The sequence below is a fragment of the Pleurodeles waltl genome, chromosome 10 (assembly GCF_031143425.1).
Source record: "Pleurodeles waltl isolate 20211129_DDA chromosome 10, aPleWal1.hap1.20221129, whole genome shotgun sequence".
NCBI classification, from domain to species: Eukaryota; Metazoa; Chordata; class Amphibia; order Caudata; family Salamandridae; genus Pleurodeles; species Pleurodeles waltl.
Genome location: NC_090449.1, coordinates 77,478,462 through 77,490,290, shown reverse-complemented (window position 1 = coordinate 77,490,290; position 11,829 = coordinate 77,478,462). Strand labels below are relative to the sequence as shown.

Below are 11,829 nucleotides of genomic sequence, written 5' to 3'. Positions count from 1 at the left end.
TTCCAAGAGCCCCCTCTTTATGTAGGTTATATAGTTCAGGCTACATCGGATGCCCCTTATCAAAAAGGGAAAATACGTTCTATATGTAGTTATCAAGTACAAAAATAATTTCATGAATAGCTAGCCAGTATTTCAAGTGCCCAGTCCATGTAGTGACACAAGCACCCTGCCTTCCAGTGGAAGTTTAAAACTTCCATGAAAATCATGGTATCTTAGAATAATTTCATGAATAGCTAGCCAGTATTTCAAGTGCCCAGTCCATGTAGTGACACAAGCACCCTGCCTTCCAGTGGAAGTTTAAAACTTCCATGAAAATCATGGTATCTTAGTCTCCCTAGGCTCTCCTCTGGTAGGCTCATGCACAGAAAACTTTCAATATTACTTTCTAAAACGGCAAACTAGCTGGGAGCTTGTGTAACTTTCACCTCTGAAAATGCTGCAAGAACCACTAGTACCAGTTGCAGGCAAAAACGTTATTACAACCCGGTTAGCCGTAGGAATGGCTACAAACTGCAGATGTGTTATAAAACCCATTTGGGAAAATAGCTCAACGTTTAGCCCTTGCAAGTCAGATCAGCCCTCTTCTGCTGCCTGCAAAGCAGTCCACAACAACCAGGTGCTGTGCAACCTACCAGGCAGGTAACTGTTCAAGAGCATTTTAAATACAAAGGAGACTAAGCCAAGAGTGCTACTGTGTACAATGGTTTGTACCAAAGACGGCTGATGGTTTAAAGGCAAAAACATGCATTTTACTTCGAAATGAAAACAAATCTGGTGAATCTCACAAAATAAATCCACTGCAAGAACAGTTCCAACTACTTTTATTTTCCAGCAGAACATGTTATGTGGGTGTTGCGCCGGGGGCAGCTGCTGCCTGGGCGCTCTGCACAGACATTCTGGTGTGGGTCTTGGCCAGGTGATCGGTGTACTCCTGCAAGAGTTGCAAAAGTAAGTTTTAGTATGTGCAACACAGTACTTTGAACCCTACAAAGTAACTTACATTGCTTTACTTTCAGCCTTTAATGTTCCCCTAACTGCACCCATGCAAGTATCTAAATGACGATGCCAAGGCTGCCGGAGGCAGTATCTAGCGCCATTTGAGTGAGTACTTCCTGATAACGGGCAATGCCTCAACCAGGTCATATAACGACTTCAAATGGATTAAAATGGATACGAATGAGCCACACTTTAGCCTCACAAGGACTCCAACATTAAACAATGGTTGTTCGATTCCACAGAACACCTGCTGCTGTGTAGGGCTTCAAAGAGGAACAGGAAGGCCACTTCAGGGACCAGCCTGTCGTGCATTACAGCGCCCGTTACTCTCTCTCCCCCGTAAAGACAAGTACACCATGTAATGCAGGCGTAGCTGAGCAGAGCTGGGAGAATACCCATTACCCACCCACACGTTCACCACAACCGGATTACCACCACCACTGCATACTAAAATGCAATACTTAACCCCCAGTCATGTTAGTCTACTCCCACTATGAATAGACATTTTATAGATTAGCAACCAAACTATCAGATTATGGCACTTGCGGGACAGGTGTAAACAGCCAGCAAAGTTGGTAAGCATCTGGTCAGTTTGCAAGAAACAGCCCAAATATAGCCAAATTATTAAATAAGCAAAGCGCGCAAACTGCACAGACTTCACCTCTGAAAAACCACCCACCAGAGACGGTTCTATAACTGTGAAACCACTGGGACCCTCTTCTGTGCAAGCTACCCACTAGATTCCAGAATTGACGGTCGTATGAGCACAGGCCACTTAAACTACTCACCTGGTATGGAGACTTGGTAAAGACGGTCTCCTTCCAGAGATCCGGGGTCAAGTAGCTATAAGTCTTTGAGATGGCATCAAAGGTGGCCTTCGCTGTAAAGAAAACACTGGCATTGAACACCTGCATACAAGCCATGGCACCAACCGCATCATACAATGTCCATGTAGGGGTTCACAGAGGAACAGAAAGGCCACTTCAGGGACCAGCCTGTCGTGCATTACAGCGCCCGTTACTCTCTCTCCCTCGTAAAGACAAGTACACCATGTAATGCAGGCGTAATTGAGCAGAGCCAGGAGAATGTCGAGTTCACCAGTCATTTCCTTTTACTATCGCTGCCCATTGGCAGCACTGGTCTACTAAACTCATTTTGACAACTACGAAACAAAACCCTTTAAAAATAGAGATGAAAAGCATTTTCCCTCGTCGGGGACGTAGCTTTACTAGTGAGCTACTACCTAAAGTTACACGCCCTCCCAATTAATTACTAAATTTCGCACTGTAATTGTGTAAACCTAGCTTACCAAAGTTGCCCAGCGTGGCCGTGCAGCCCCTGGCGGAGGTGTAACAGTCATCAATACCAGCCATCATCAGCAGCTTCTTGGGGACCGGCGCAGACACGATGCCAGTACCGCGGGGCGCAGGGATCAGACGCACAAGAACAGAACCACAGCGTCCAGTCACCTAGCAGGAAACAGAAGTGTAAGCGCTCTTTCACCAGCCAGCATGGCAGAGATCACCGACAATCAAGTCTTTGCCCCTTAACCACTACACAATTATGAAAAAAACACATTACATCCCCAAGTGTGACTACAATAGGTTACTAAGCTGTACAATTACACTTTGACTTACGAATTTAAGATGGCAGACGTCACTTAGCGAATAATAAACATTTTTATAGCACTAAAGCACATTTCAGTAAGCGGAGCAGCCCCGTGTCAAATGAGATGTCTGTCCTTTCAAGAAATGTAAAATAAAATAGGGCGGGCGGAGTGTGAGTTGGGTGGGTGGGTGCCTGGCGAGTGGGCAAGGGGATGTCAAATAATGCAATGTTGGGAATAAAGGAGAAAAACGGCACCCTGGAGACCGCAACAAATCACAGGGCATTTGATGGCAGAGAAACAAGACACAGAAGAGCAACACAAGCCAAGTGGTGGGGAGTCATGGAGTGGGTAAGGACCCCACACAAGGAAGAAAGATGGAAACAAGCAGAGCGCTTAGCAAGGAAAACAAAGACTGCATACTCCTGCCATCAAGGAAAACAAAGACTGCATACTCCTGCCATCAAGGAAAACAAAGACTGCATACTCCTGCCATCAAGGAAAACAAAGACTGCATACTCCTGCCATCAAGGAAAACAAAGACTGCATACTCCTGCCATCTAGTTTATGGGTCGGCGGTTTGCAACTTGTTTTTCTTGGACGTCTTGATCACTCGTGCATGGACACCAGCTCCACTGCTACATTGTTTCGCACAAAGCGGGTGAGCATACATATGGTGCATTAGAAAGGCAAGTTGGGTGACCATGAAAAAGTATTCAAGAGTCAAGGTACGTAAGAAGTAAGCTACATCCGCAACCACCAAAAGGTTCTAAGATCAGTGGACACGTGAATGCACACCAGTACATGCTACACAGGTCTTTGCAGTGTAACGTGAGCCGTTTTAGATAAACATGTTCCGCAAGCACTGTAAAGCAGTAAGCTCCATACCCCCATAAGACTGAACAAAGGGCCAGATGTAGCAAAATAGCAAATTGCGACTTGCAATTTGCGAGTCCTTCCGACTCTCAAGTCGCAATTTGCAATGCAGAACGGTCTCAGACACCGTCTGCGAGTTGGTATGGGGTCGCAAAGACCCACCTCAATATTAATGAGGTGGGTCGCAAATTGCGGCCCCATACCGACTATGGGCACTCGCAAACATGGAGGCCTGCTGTAGTCAGCAGACCTCCATGTTCATGACTGCTTTTAAATAAAGCAGTTTTTTTTTAAAGTGTAGCCCGTTTTCCTTAAAGGAAAATGAGCTGCACTTAAAAACAAATCCGAAACCTTTAGTTTCAGTATTTTTTCAGGGCAGGTAGTGGTCCCTTGGACCACTACCTGCCCTGAAAAAATAATTTGTGGTCCATTCACAAAGGGGAAGGGGTCCCATGGGGACCCCTTCCAAATTTGCGAGTGGGTTACCATCCACTTCAAGTGGATGGTAACTGCGACACCATTTGCGACCGCATATGCGGGCGCAAATGGTATTGCATACCACTGCCAATTGCAAATAGGAAGGGAACACCCCTTCCTATTTGCAATTCAGAAGTGCATTTTGAGAGTCGGTCCCGACTCGCAAAATGCATTTCTGCATAGGAAAATGCCGTTTGCGACTCGCAAATCCTTTCCTACACCTGGCCCAAAGTTCTTGCACCAGCTTGCCCAATTCTAGCTTATTGGCAGGCTAAAACATCCAAACAGCAGTATTCGGTAAACATCCGAGAGACCACTTCGCTGCATCACAATTCCGTCAAATGTATATTTCCAAAGAAAGCCATAGGGAGAGCCTCTTTCTCTCGAGGAATGCTTGTGTGGGAAACAGGGAGGCGCAAACTTTAGTATTAGTGTTGCTATCCATCCATCTATGCACTCCTTGTCCATTTGACCCCAGCACGTTACACTCCTTGTCAGGACCCCTGTACCCAAGGCGTTTGTCCTTTATGGACTTGGAGAACAGAGTCATGGCCACAGTTGAAAAGGGGGGGGGGGGGGGGGGGGGGGGGGAGAGAATTATTAGGTGGGTGGTGTTGTCAACCCTATGCATCGTATTGTATGTGTGTGTTTGAGAGGATCCATGAAAGTAAAAGGACGAGCATTTATAGGTTCTGAAAGAGGCATTGGATTGAAGGCAATGTTTGACAAAGGCATCCTATTAACATGCATATCACCTTTAGATATGTGGGTGCCTTGTGTAGGGCCTCCTGGGATTTAGTCCCAAGGCTTATGAAGAGTCTCAGCACCAGGGGGTGGGGCACAGACCAGCCAACTCACAATGTGACTGGCTCCCTTCACAATCAGTTACCCAGTGAGGAGCGGATATCAAACAGGAGGAAGGATGAGCTGGAAACCACTGCAGTCTCCACGTAACTCACTTTAAGGGTAGAAGGCTGCCAGTGTCCATTTTGGTATTTAAAAAGAGCCCATGACATTGGCAGTAGCCTACCTTTTGCTTTCCCCCCCCCCCGTCAGCAGTCGGCTTAAGTGTAGTTTACAGGCTTGCCATCAAAGTAGCCTACTTATAAAGTGTGTACTACTGCAATACGAAAACAAATAATTGTCTCTACACTGCTAAATTCTCACATTTCCTTACCTTACAAGGCACTGTATGGGGCTTGCCAATCTTATTACCCCAGTAACCTCGTCGCACAGGTACAATGGACAACTTGGCCAGTATGATAGCCCCACGAATAGCAGTAGCAACCTCCTTGGAGCATTTCACACCCAGCCCAACATGGCCATTGTAGTCTCCGATGGCGACAAAAGCCTGAATAAGAAAGATAGTTATTAACTACATTTGCAGATATTAGATCTCAAATAAGCTGCACAACTCCAACCACTATCTTCACAGACTTAAAGTATAGTACCATATATGACAGAACCAAAGGTAAATTTCAAATCAAAATGGCACCAGCAGGCTAGGATGAACTACTTCATACTTTTCAAAATACCTAGCTGTCGAACATCTTGGACGTGGACAGCAAAGCTCAGATGTGAATGCACAATCCACAGGTTCAGTGGTGTGGAATTCCTATAGCCAAATGCTCGGGACATTGTTTGGGATCAAGGAAAAGTTTTCATTATTAATTTGTCCTTACAAGTTTTCACTTCAACCAGTTTTTTCCCCAATCCTGGAAAAAACTTGTCATAAGTAAATTTCCACCTCTCAGTATGGGAAGAGATTAGTGAATAGCTGGTGAAAACACCCCTACAACATGCATGTTAGTGGGTGAGCATGAACTCAAAAGGGCATTTAAATCCTTGAACTATTGCCGATTGCTACTTACGGCCCCAGTTTGTAGACCTGCAGAAAGGTGGCAAAATAAAGGAAATGCTACTAGTCAAACCAGACTATAGTATGAGCCCTGGTGTAACCAGAGCCTAACAGAGCTCTTATGTAATGGGATTGCTTCCATAAATTGTCACCGCTGTATGTGGCACTGAACAGGCACGAGGATATTTACAGGACAAGTAGAATTATAAAGCAACCTGTCCTGAGTACACGTTGATAATTTTATTACATTCCACATCGGTTTAATACCAGAAATGGCACTAAACAATTACTTATCTGGCTGCTTACCTTGAACCTGGTACGCTGACCAGCTCTGGTCTGTTTCTGGACCGGCATGATCTTCAGAACCTCATCCTTCAGAGTGGTGGCCAGGAAGAAGTCAATGATCTCAGACTCCTGCAAGGCAAGACTTCAACTCAATGACAGTGGAAAACCTTCAAAGAACGCACCTAGGATATGAATGCGTCACAAGGATTTTAGATACTTGTCCCCACTCTCCTAAAATCAAACCTATGCCTAAGTTGCCTTTTAACGAAAATAACCTAAACACTTGTTTTGGTTATATTTATGTAACCACTGACCTAAACTTAGATGCATTTGCGGGTGACGCATTTCAGATCCAATTGCGTCTTGTATTTGAGCCCACCTTGTGCTTTATGTACTGTGCCAACAACTTACGATCGTTGTCTACTAGAGTTAAACAATACAAAAATTATGAGGGCAAAATCAAACTCGATTCCTCTACACATCCTGGTAAGTCAGCCACGGCATGGTGGGTAACAGCACCAAGTTTGTATGAGAACTTAAGTTCTGAATGAGTGCGCTCACACAGCACATCCATTGTACAAGTGTCACAATGATTACGAGGTGACCAGAATTTTCGGACATCTGCATACTTCGGTGCGCATAGGTGTGCTGCTTTAAATGAATAAATATCTAGCTATAAAATCACCTCATACAGGATCACTCGACAAAATACTCTTGGTGGGAATTTTACACCTTTCATTCAACACCTTAAGAACTGACGCCTTAACTCAGTGAACTGACAAAGTTCTAATGCCAGATCTTCGCCAAGCTACCGGATGCACCTGTCACCTCACAACTCCCTCTTTCACAGGTACCTTGATTGGAAGTGAAAAAAGATAGATCTCCTCCAGAGACTTGATCTTCATGTCCTTGACCAGCCGGCCAAGCTTAGTCACCGGCACCCACTGGAAAAAAAAAACAAGGCAAAGTATTAGTTAGAACTACCCATACAGAAATGATTAGTCGGTCGTGCAATTGGCTTAAGGAAGAGATTTAGGTAACAGCCTACTTGCATCTTCCCTCCACCCACCAAGGAAAATTACGAAGTTCTGAGGAAGAGATTCACACAACGAAAATAATCACTTCGTGACCAGGAACGCTGAGCAAATAAATTACCTCTTTCTCATCTGCCTTTCCGCGGGCCCCACGGCCTCGCCCGCGGCCCCGACCTCTTCCACGGCCGCGGCCCCTGCCGCCAAAGCCACCACGGAAGCCTCCCCTGTTTTCACCGGCGTTGTCCGCCATTTGCTACAAAGGAAGAAATTGCATTTTATTCCAAAGGGTGTTTATTTTTTGTTGAAATAATACGGGCAAGTCATGCAGAAGTTACCGACCGAGACAAGTTTAAAAAGGTACTCGCCACAACCAATACCTGAAGGGAATTGCACTTCTGCATCAAATGTGCTGTATGCCTATACCTTACGCTGAACCAAAATAAAGTTCAGACACGAGCTTGAAGCGCCACAGGTAGTACAAACAAAAGCCACACCATAATTTAGAACGACCGAAAAGCAAAACAAAGTATTCTCATACATTTTTACGTTTACAATGCGCGCGCATTCCTTTAAGTACACACCTTTTACGGTTAGCAAAGTTGCACTCTTGTTTGTGTACTGCCAGCTCGGGAGGTGGGGCAGTTAAGAAGCCCGATGGGGGGCAGCAACGAAGCAGGATTTGGAAGCATAAGCATGATCGATATGGGGGAAGGGGGGGGGTTGGAATGCAGTGTTTAGTGGGAGCTCGGAAGACTTCAAGCAATAATGCAGAAGGTAGCACTTGAACTCACGGAAGCGATCATTGCCATCTACATTAGCCTGAACGGAAATGCATCATCAGCAAAGCCCAAGTACACCGTACTTCGGTATTAAGAAGCAAAGTCAGGATTACCTGTAACCCCGCGCGCGAAAGCCTGCCCTTTACACTACAACAACGACGACGACCCACTCGAATAAACGTGATTGAAGGAAGGTGGAGCCCACCACCCGGCGACTACTGATCTACACCCGGAGCAGGAACAACATACTTCGAGAGTACATGGGTTGTTCAAAACACCGCAACCTTTCTAAAATAAAACACAACAGTACTCCCGACAAAACCCCTCACCCATGGCCCCGCCGAACTCTAAGGTCTGGCATCTCCAAAGACATCACCCGTACAGAAAACTACAAATATCTCGATAAATAAGGACACGTATGTCTAGGAAACCTCTTGCAGGCGAGTAATCGTGAATATACTAACGGATGAAACTGATGCCGATGAGATTGCAAATAGAGGCCATACGTCAAACTCCCACACGACGCCATATTGCTACTCACGTGATCTCTAATAAGAAGAAGGAAGAAAAGACTTAGCAAAAGCTTTATATAGTTTTAACATCTCGCGAGATCTGCGGAGACGTCTTCGCAATGAGCATGTCATACGTAACCAAAGACCCATGAACCACTAGACTGCGCCTTTACTTCAATCAGTGTCATGTGTGGCAGACATTCAGAGTTAACACAATGGTTAAACGTCTCTTTTGTCGCCGTCCACAAATCAGATGTGTAGCAATGTCTGTAGACCTGATGGCAAGTAGCCTGGTAAATTGCAATCACCATGCCAACACCGCGGATTGCAATTATTAGAGGTGTGATGATTATCACACGCGCAAATGACCAATTACAGGGTAATTAAAATGTGCTTCAACCTTTAAATTTCAGCAAATTAATCCGGTCAGAATATAAAGCGGGAAAACAGGCCACACGTTTACCTAGCATACAGGCCCCCCCATTCCGGCTGGAGACTAACGATTTTTCGAGTCAAAGGGCTTTATTTTAGCTGACTTCAGCCTACAATTGCCTCTGTTTCAATGTTAGTCAACAGGAAAAATAAATTCTGTGTCAGGACCGGAGGCGAGGATTATGCATCATCTTTCTTCACTTTTTATTAACAGCAGGTTCAAAGATCAACAGTAAAAAATGAACTACAACACCCATGGGACCACATCCCCATGGCAACCAGTGTCCAATCACAATACTAGCCGACAGTCGTATAAATGTCCCTGGTGCCGACGTCTGTCCTTTCTTCACTGCTCATTTGTCAGCCTTACTGTCTCTGAGTTGGAAGAGTGCTTGCTTGTGCTTATTGACTTTTTCCTCATTCTTGTTGCTTCGCTTTGTGCTCGCCGCGCGTCTTCTTGTTTATCCTTGCTGCCTTGGCAACAGGGACGAGCGGTAGGCATTTTCATTGCCCGAGCGCGGCTTGGTTTAAAATCTACGCCGGGTCCACCAGAGGGCCCTCTTTCATATCCTCTGGTCCCCGAAGCGTTCCTCCAGCGATTTGAGCCGCGTTAAGCACTCGATCACCCCGGGGCAACATGCTAGGGTTTCTAGTGAGGTCCCTGCTCACTCTTAACCCTCCAACTCCTGCATTACACCGCGTTTGCGGTTGCTTCAACTCTCGTGCCGAGTGTAACGCGGTGATCGCAGATCGCGCGTCGAGGCCTTGCGGTCTCCACGTTTCCTGACAGGAGGGCGGGAGGGCTTCCCTGTGTATATTTTAAGGGAGTTTTTCTCCTGTCATTTACCTCTCTGTGTCCCTCTGCAGTCCTCACAGGACCATGACATTTACCTCACCCTGTCCCCTGGGGAGGGTTCCTCTCAGCGGGCGCTACCCCCGAGGTGGATCTCCTCCTTACACAGGCCATCAGTAGGGCCTTGGCCCCCTTAAAGGAGAGTGTGGCCAAGCTATCGGATCATGTATTTAAGGGGACAGGCACGTTTGGGGGGACGGGGCTGACCCTAAGGGTACAGCGGCCCCCAAGAAAATTCTCAAGCGTGACGCGGGGCACCTGGAGGGCTTCGGTATCCTTACCGAAGCGTTCCATAAGAGTGCGTGCACGCTGAAGCGTCCACCCTTCCGGGAGGGTTCTGAGCCCAGAGAGACCGGTGAAGCGGTTCACCACATACCGCACCCTGACTCAGGGTCACCCAAGCGGGTCGAGGGGGACACAGAAGGGGATTCTTCCTCTGAGGAGGAACAGGATTCAGGGCGTTTGTGGCGTCCAACCTCTAATTTGTCTGACCCGCAGGGGGCTGAGGACTCCGATTCGGAAATGTTTCAGCCAGAGGATATATACCACCCTAGATCCTCGGAATGGCATCCTGACAAGAGAGTGGTGGACTATGTTGCCAGCAAAACCCGGCAGCCTCTGGAAAAGGAGGTTAGAACCCGGTTGCGGGCCGAATGCCCTCGCCCTACTCTGCCAGACAAAGTAGCGGCAACTCCTAAAATCGACCCGAAGATGTGCACATTCTTCGCGAAAAAGGGCATAGACCGCTCCTGGAGAGGTTGCCAGGACAAGCTGTTGGACGTCCTGGGACCCCTAATGCAGATTATTCAGCTTGCCGAGCACGCGAAGCGCAACAATACTCCCATGCCTACGGATATCGTAGCGGGATGGGCCCAGAGGGCAGTATGTCTTTTGGGAAATGCTAACTGTGCCCTCTCGGCGGAAAAGAGAAGGCCCCTTCTCATTAGGATTGACCCCAAGTTAGGAGAACTCTCCAACTCAGAGGCTGGAGCTATTGCCCATGGAAATCTGTTTGGCGACCCCTTCGTGAAGGAGTTGAGCGAATTTTTAGCCACCTTTTCAGCGCTTGATAAGGCGCAAAGCTCCATTAAAAAGATCTTCCCAGGGAAGGTTTTTGGCGGGGCTGGGAGAGGCAGGGGTCGCTCCTCCGGCCGCGCGTACCTGCAAGGCTCCAGTTCCTACCCCTTTAGGAACAACGGATGGAGAGACGGCCGACAGGGCGCTTTCTTCCCCAATCGGGGTAGAGGGAAGAGCAGAAGAGGCGCCTGGGGTGGAGCAAACGCCCCCGGAGGTGCCAACGGAGAGTATTACCCTTTTTTCCCCTCAAATTCTCGGGGGGAGGCTGCGGTTATTTACTCACAAGTGGGCCCAGTTAACATCGGACGCCTGGGTTCTTCAGACGGTGTCAGGCTTCCAGATAGAGTAGTGGAGTACCTACGGTCTTGAGAGATCCGCTTGATCATTTACCTCAACGACATCCTCCTGATGGACCAGTCTCGCACGCGGCTAATATCCAATGCAAACATAACTATTCAGCTCCTACAGGACTTGGGGTTCGTGATAAACCCCCAGAAGTCGGACCTACTTCCCTCTCAGTCCATGACCTTTCTGGGGTTCCTCATGGACTCCCAGATGGCCTCCCTCAGTCTCCCGGGCTCGAACATAACAAAAATTAAGAAGGAGTTGTCAAAAGTCTTGAGGCGGGACAGGATCTCGCTCCGGCAATTAGCCAGAGTGGTGGGACTCCTCTCATCCTCGATTCAGGCCATCTTCCCGGGCCCGCTTCATTACAGGGCCCTTCAGCGCCTCAAGGCTTATCACCTGCGGCACGGCCTTACCTACTCCGAAATGATATCTCTCCCCCAGGAGGCGATGCGGAGATCCAGTGGTGGCTGGATCATATGGAGACGTGGAACGGCAGGGCGATCTTTGAAGCCTCGCCGGACCTTGTGATAGAGTCGGACGCCAGACCGCTACGGCTGGGGGGCTCGATGCGGGGATGTTTAGTTCGTGGGACGCTGGAAATCCTAGCGGGTTCGTTCGCAATCAGATCCCTGACGCAGGACAAGGTCTCCTGTTGCATTCTCCTGAGAATGGACAACATTTCGGCGGTTCAGTATA

The 11,829-nt window shown here is 47.6% G+C and overlaps 1 protein-coding gene and 2 pseudogenes across 1 annotated transcript; all 3 read right to left on the bottom strand.

The window, feature by feature from the left end:
* Positions 1 to 804: 804 nt before the first annotated feature.
* Positions 805 to 7,421, bottom strand: RPS2 (ribosomal protein S2). The gene is made up of 7 exons (XM_069209786.1): positions 7,254 to 7,421; positions 6,953 to 7,042; positions 6,120 to 6,227; positions 5,133 to 5,306; positions 2,306 to 2,465; positions 1,785 to 1,876; positions 805 to 931 (listed from the first exon to the last, which is right to left on the bottom strand). The coding sequence occupies exons 1-7, from the start codon at positions 7,380 to 7,382 to the stop codon at positions 842 to 844; spliced, it is 843 nt and encodes a 280-aa protein (XP_069065887.1). The 5' UTR covers positions 7,383 to 7,421; the 3' UTR covers positions 805 to 841.
* Positions 1,248 to 1,389, bottom strand: LOC138262496 (small nucleolar RNA SNORA64/SNORA10 family; annotated as a pseudogene).
* Positions 1,947 to 2,083, bottom strand: LOC138262498 (small nucleolar RNA SNORA64/SNORA10 family; annotated as a pseudogene).
* Positions 7,422 to 11,829: the final 4,408 nt, after the last annotated feature.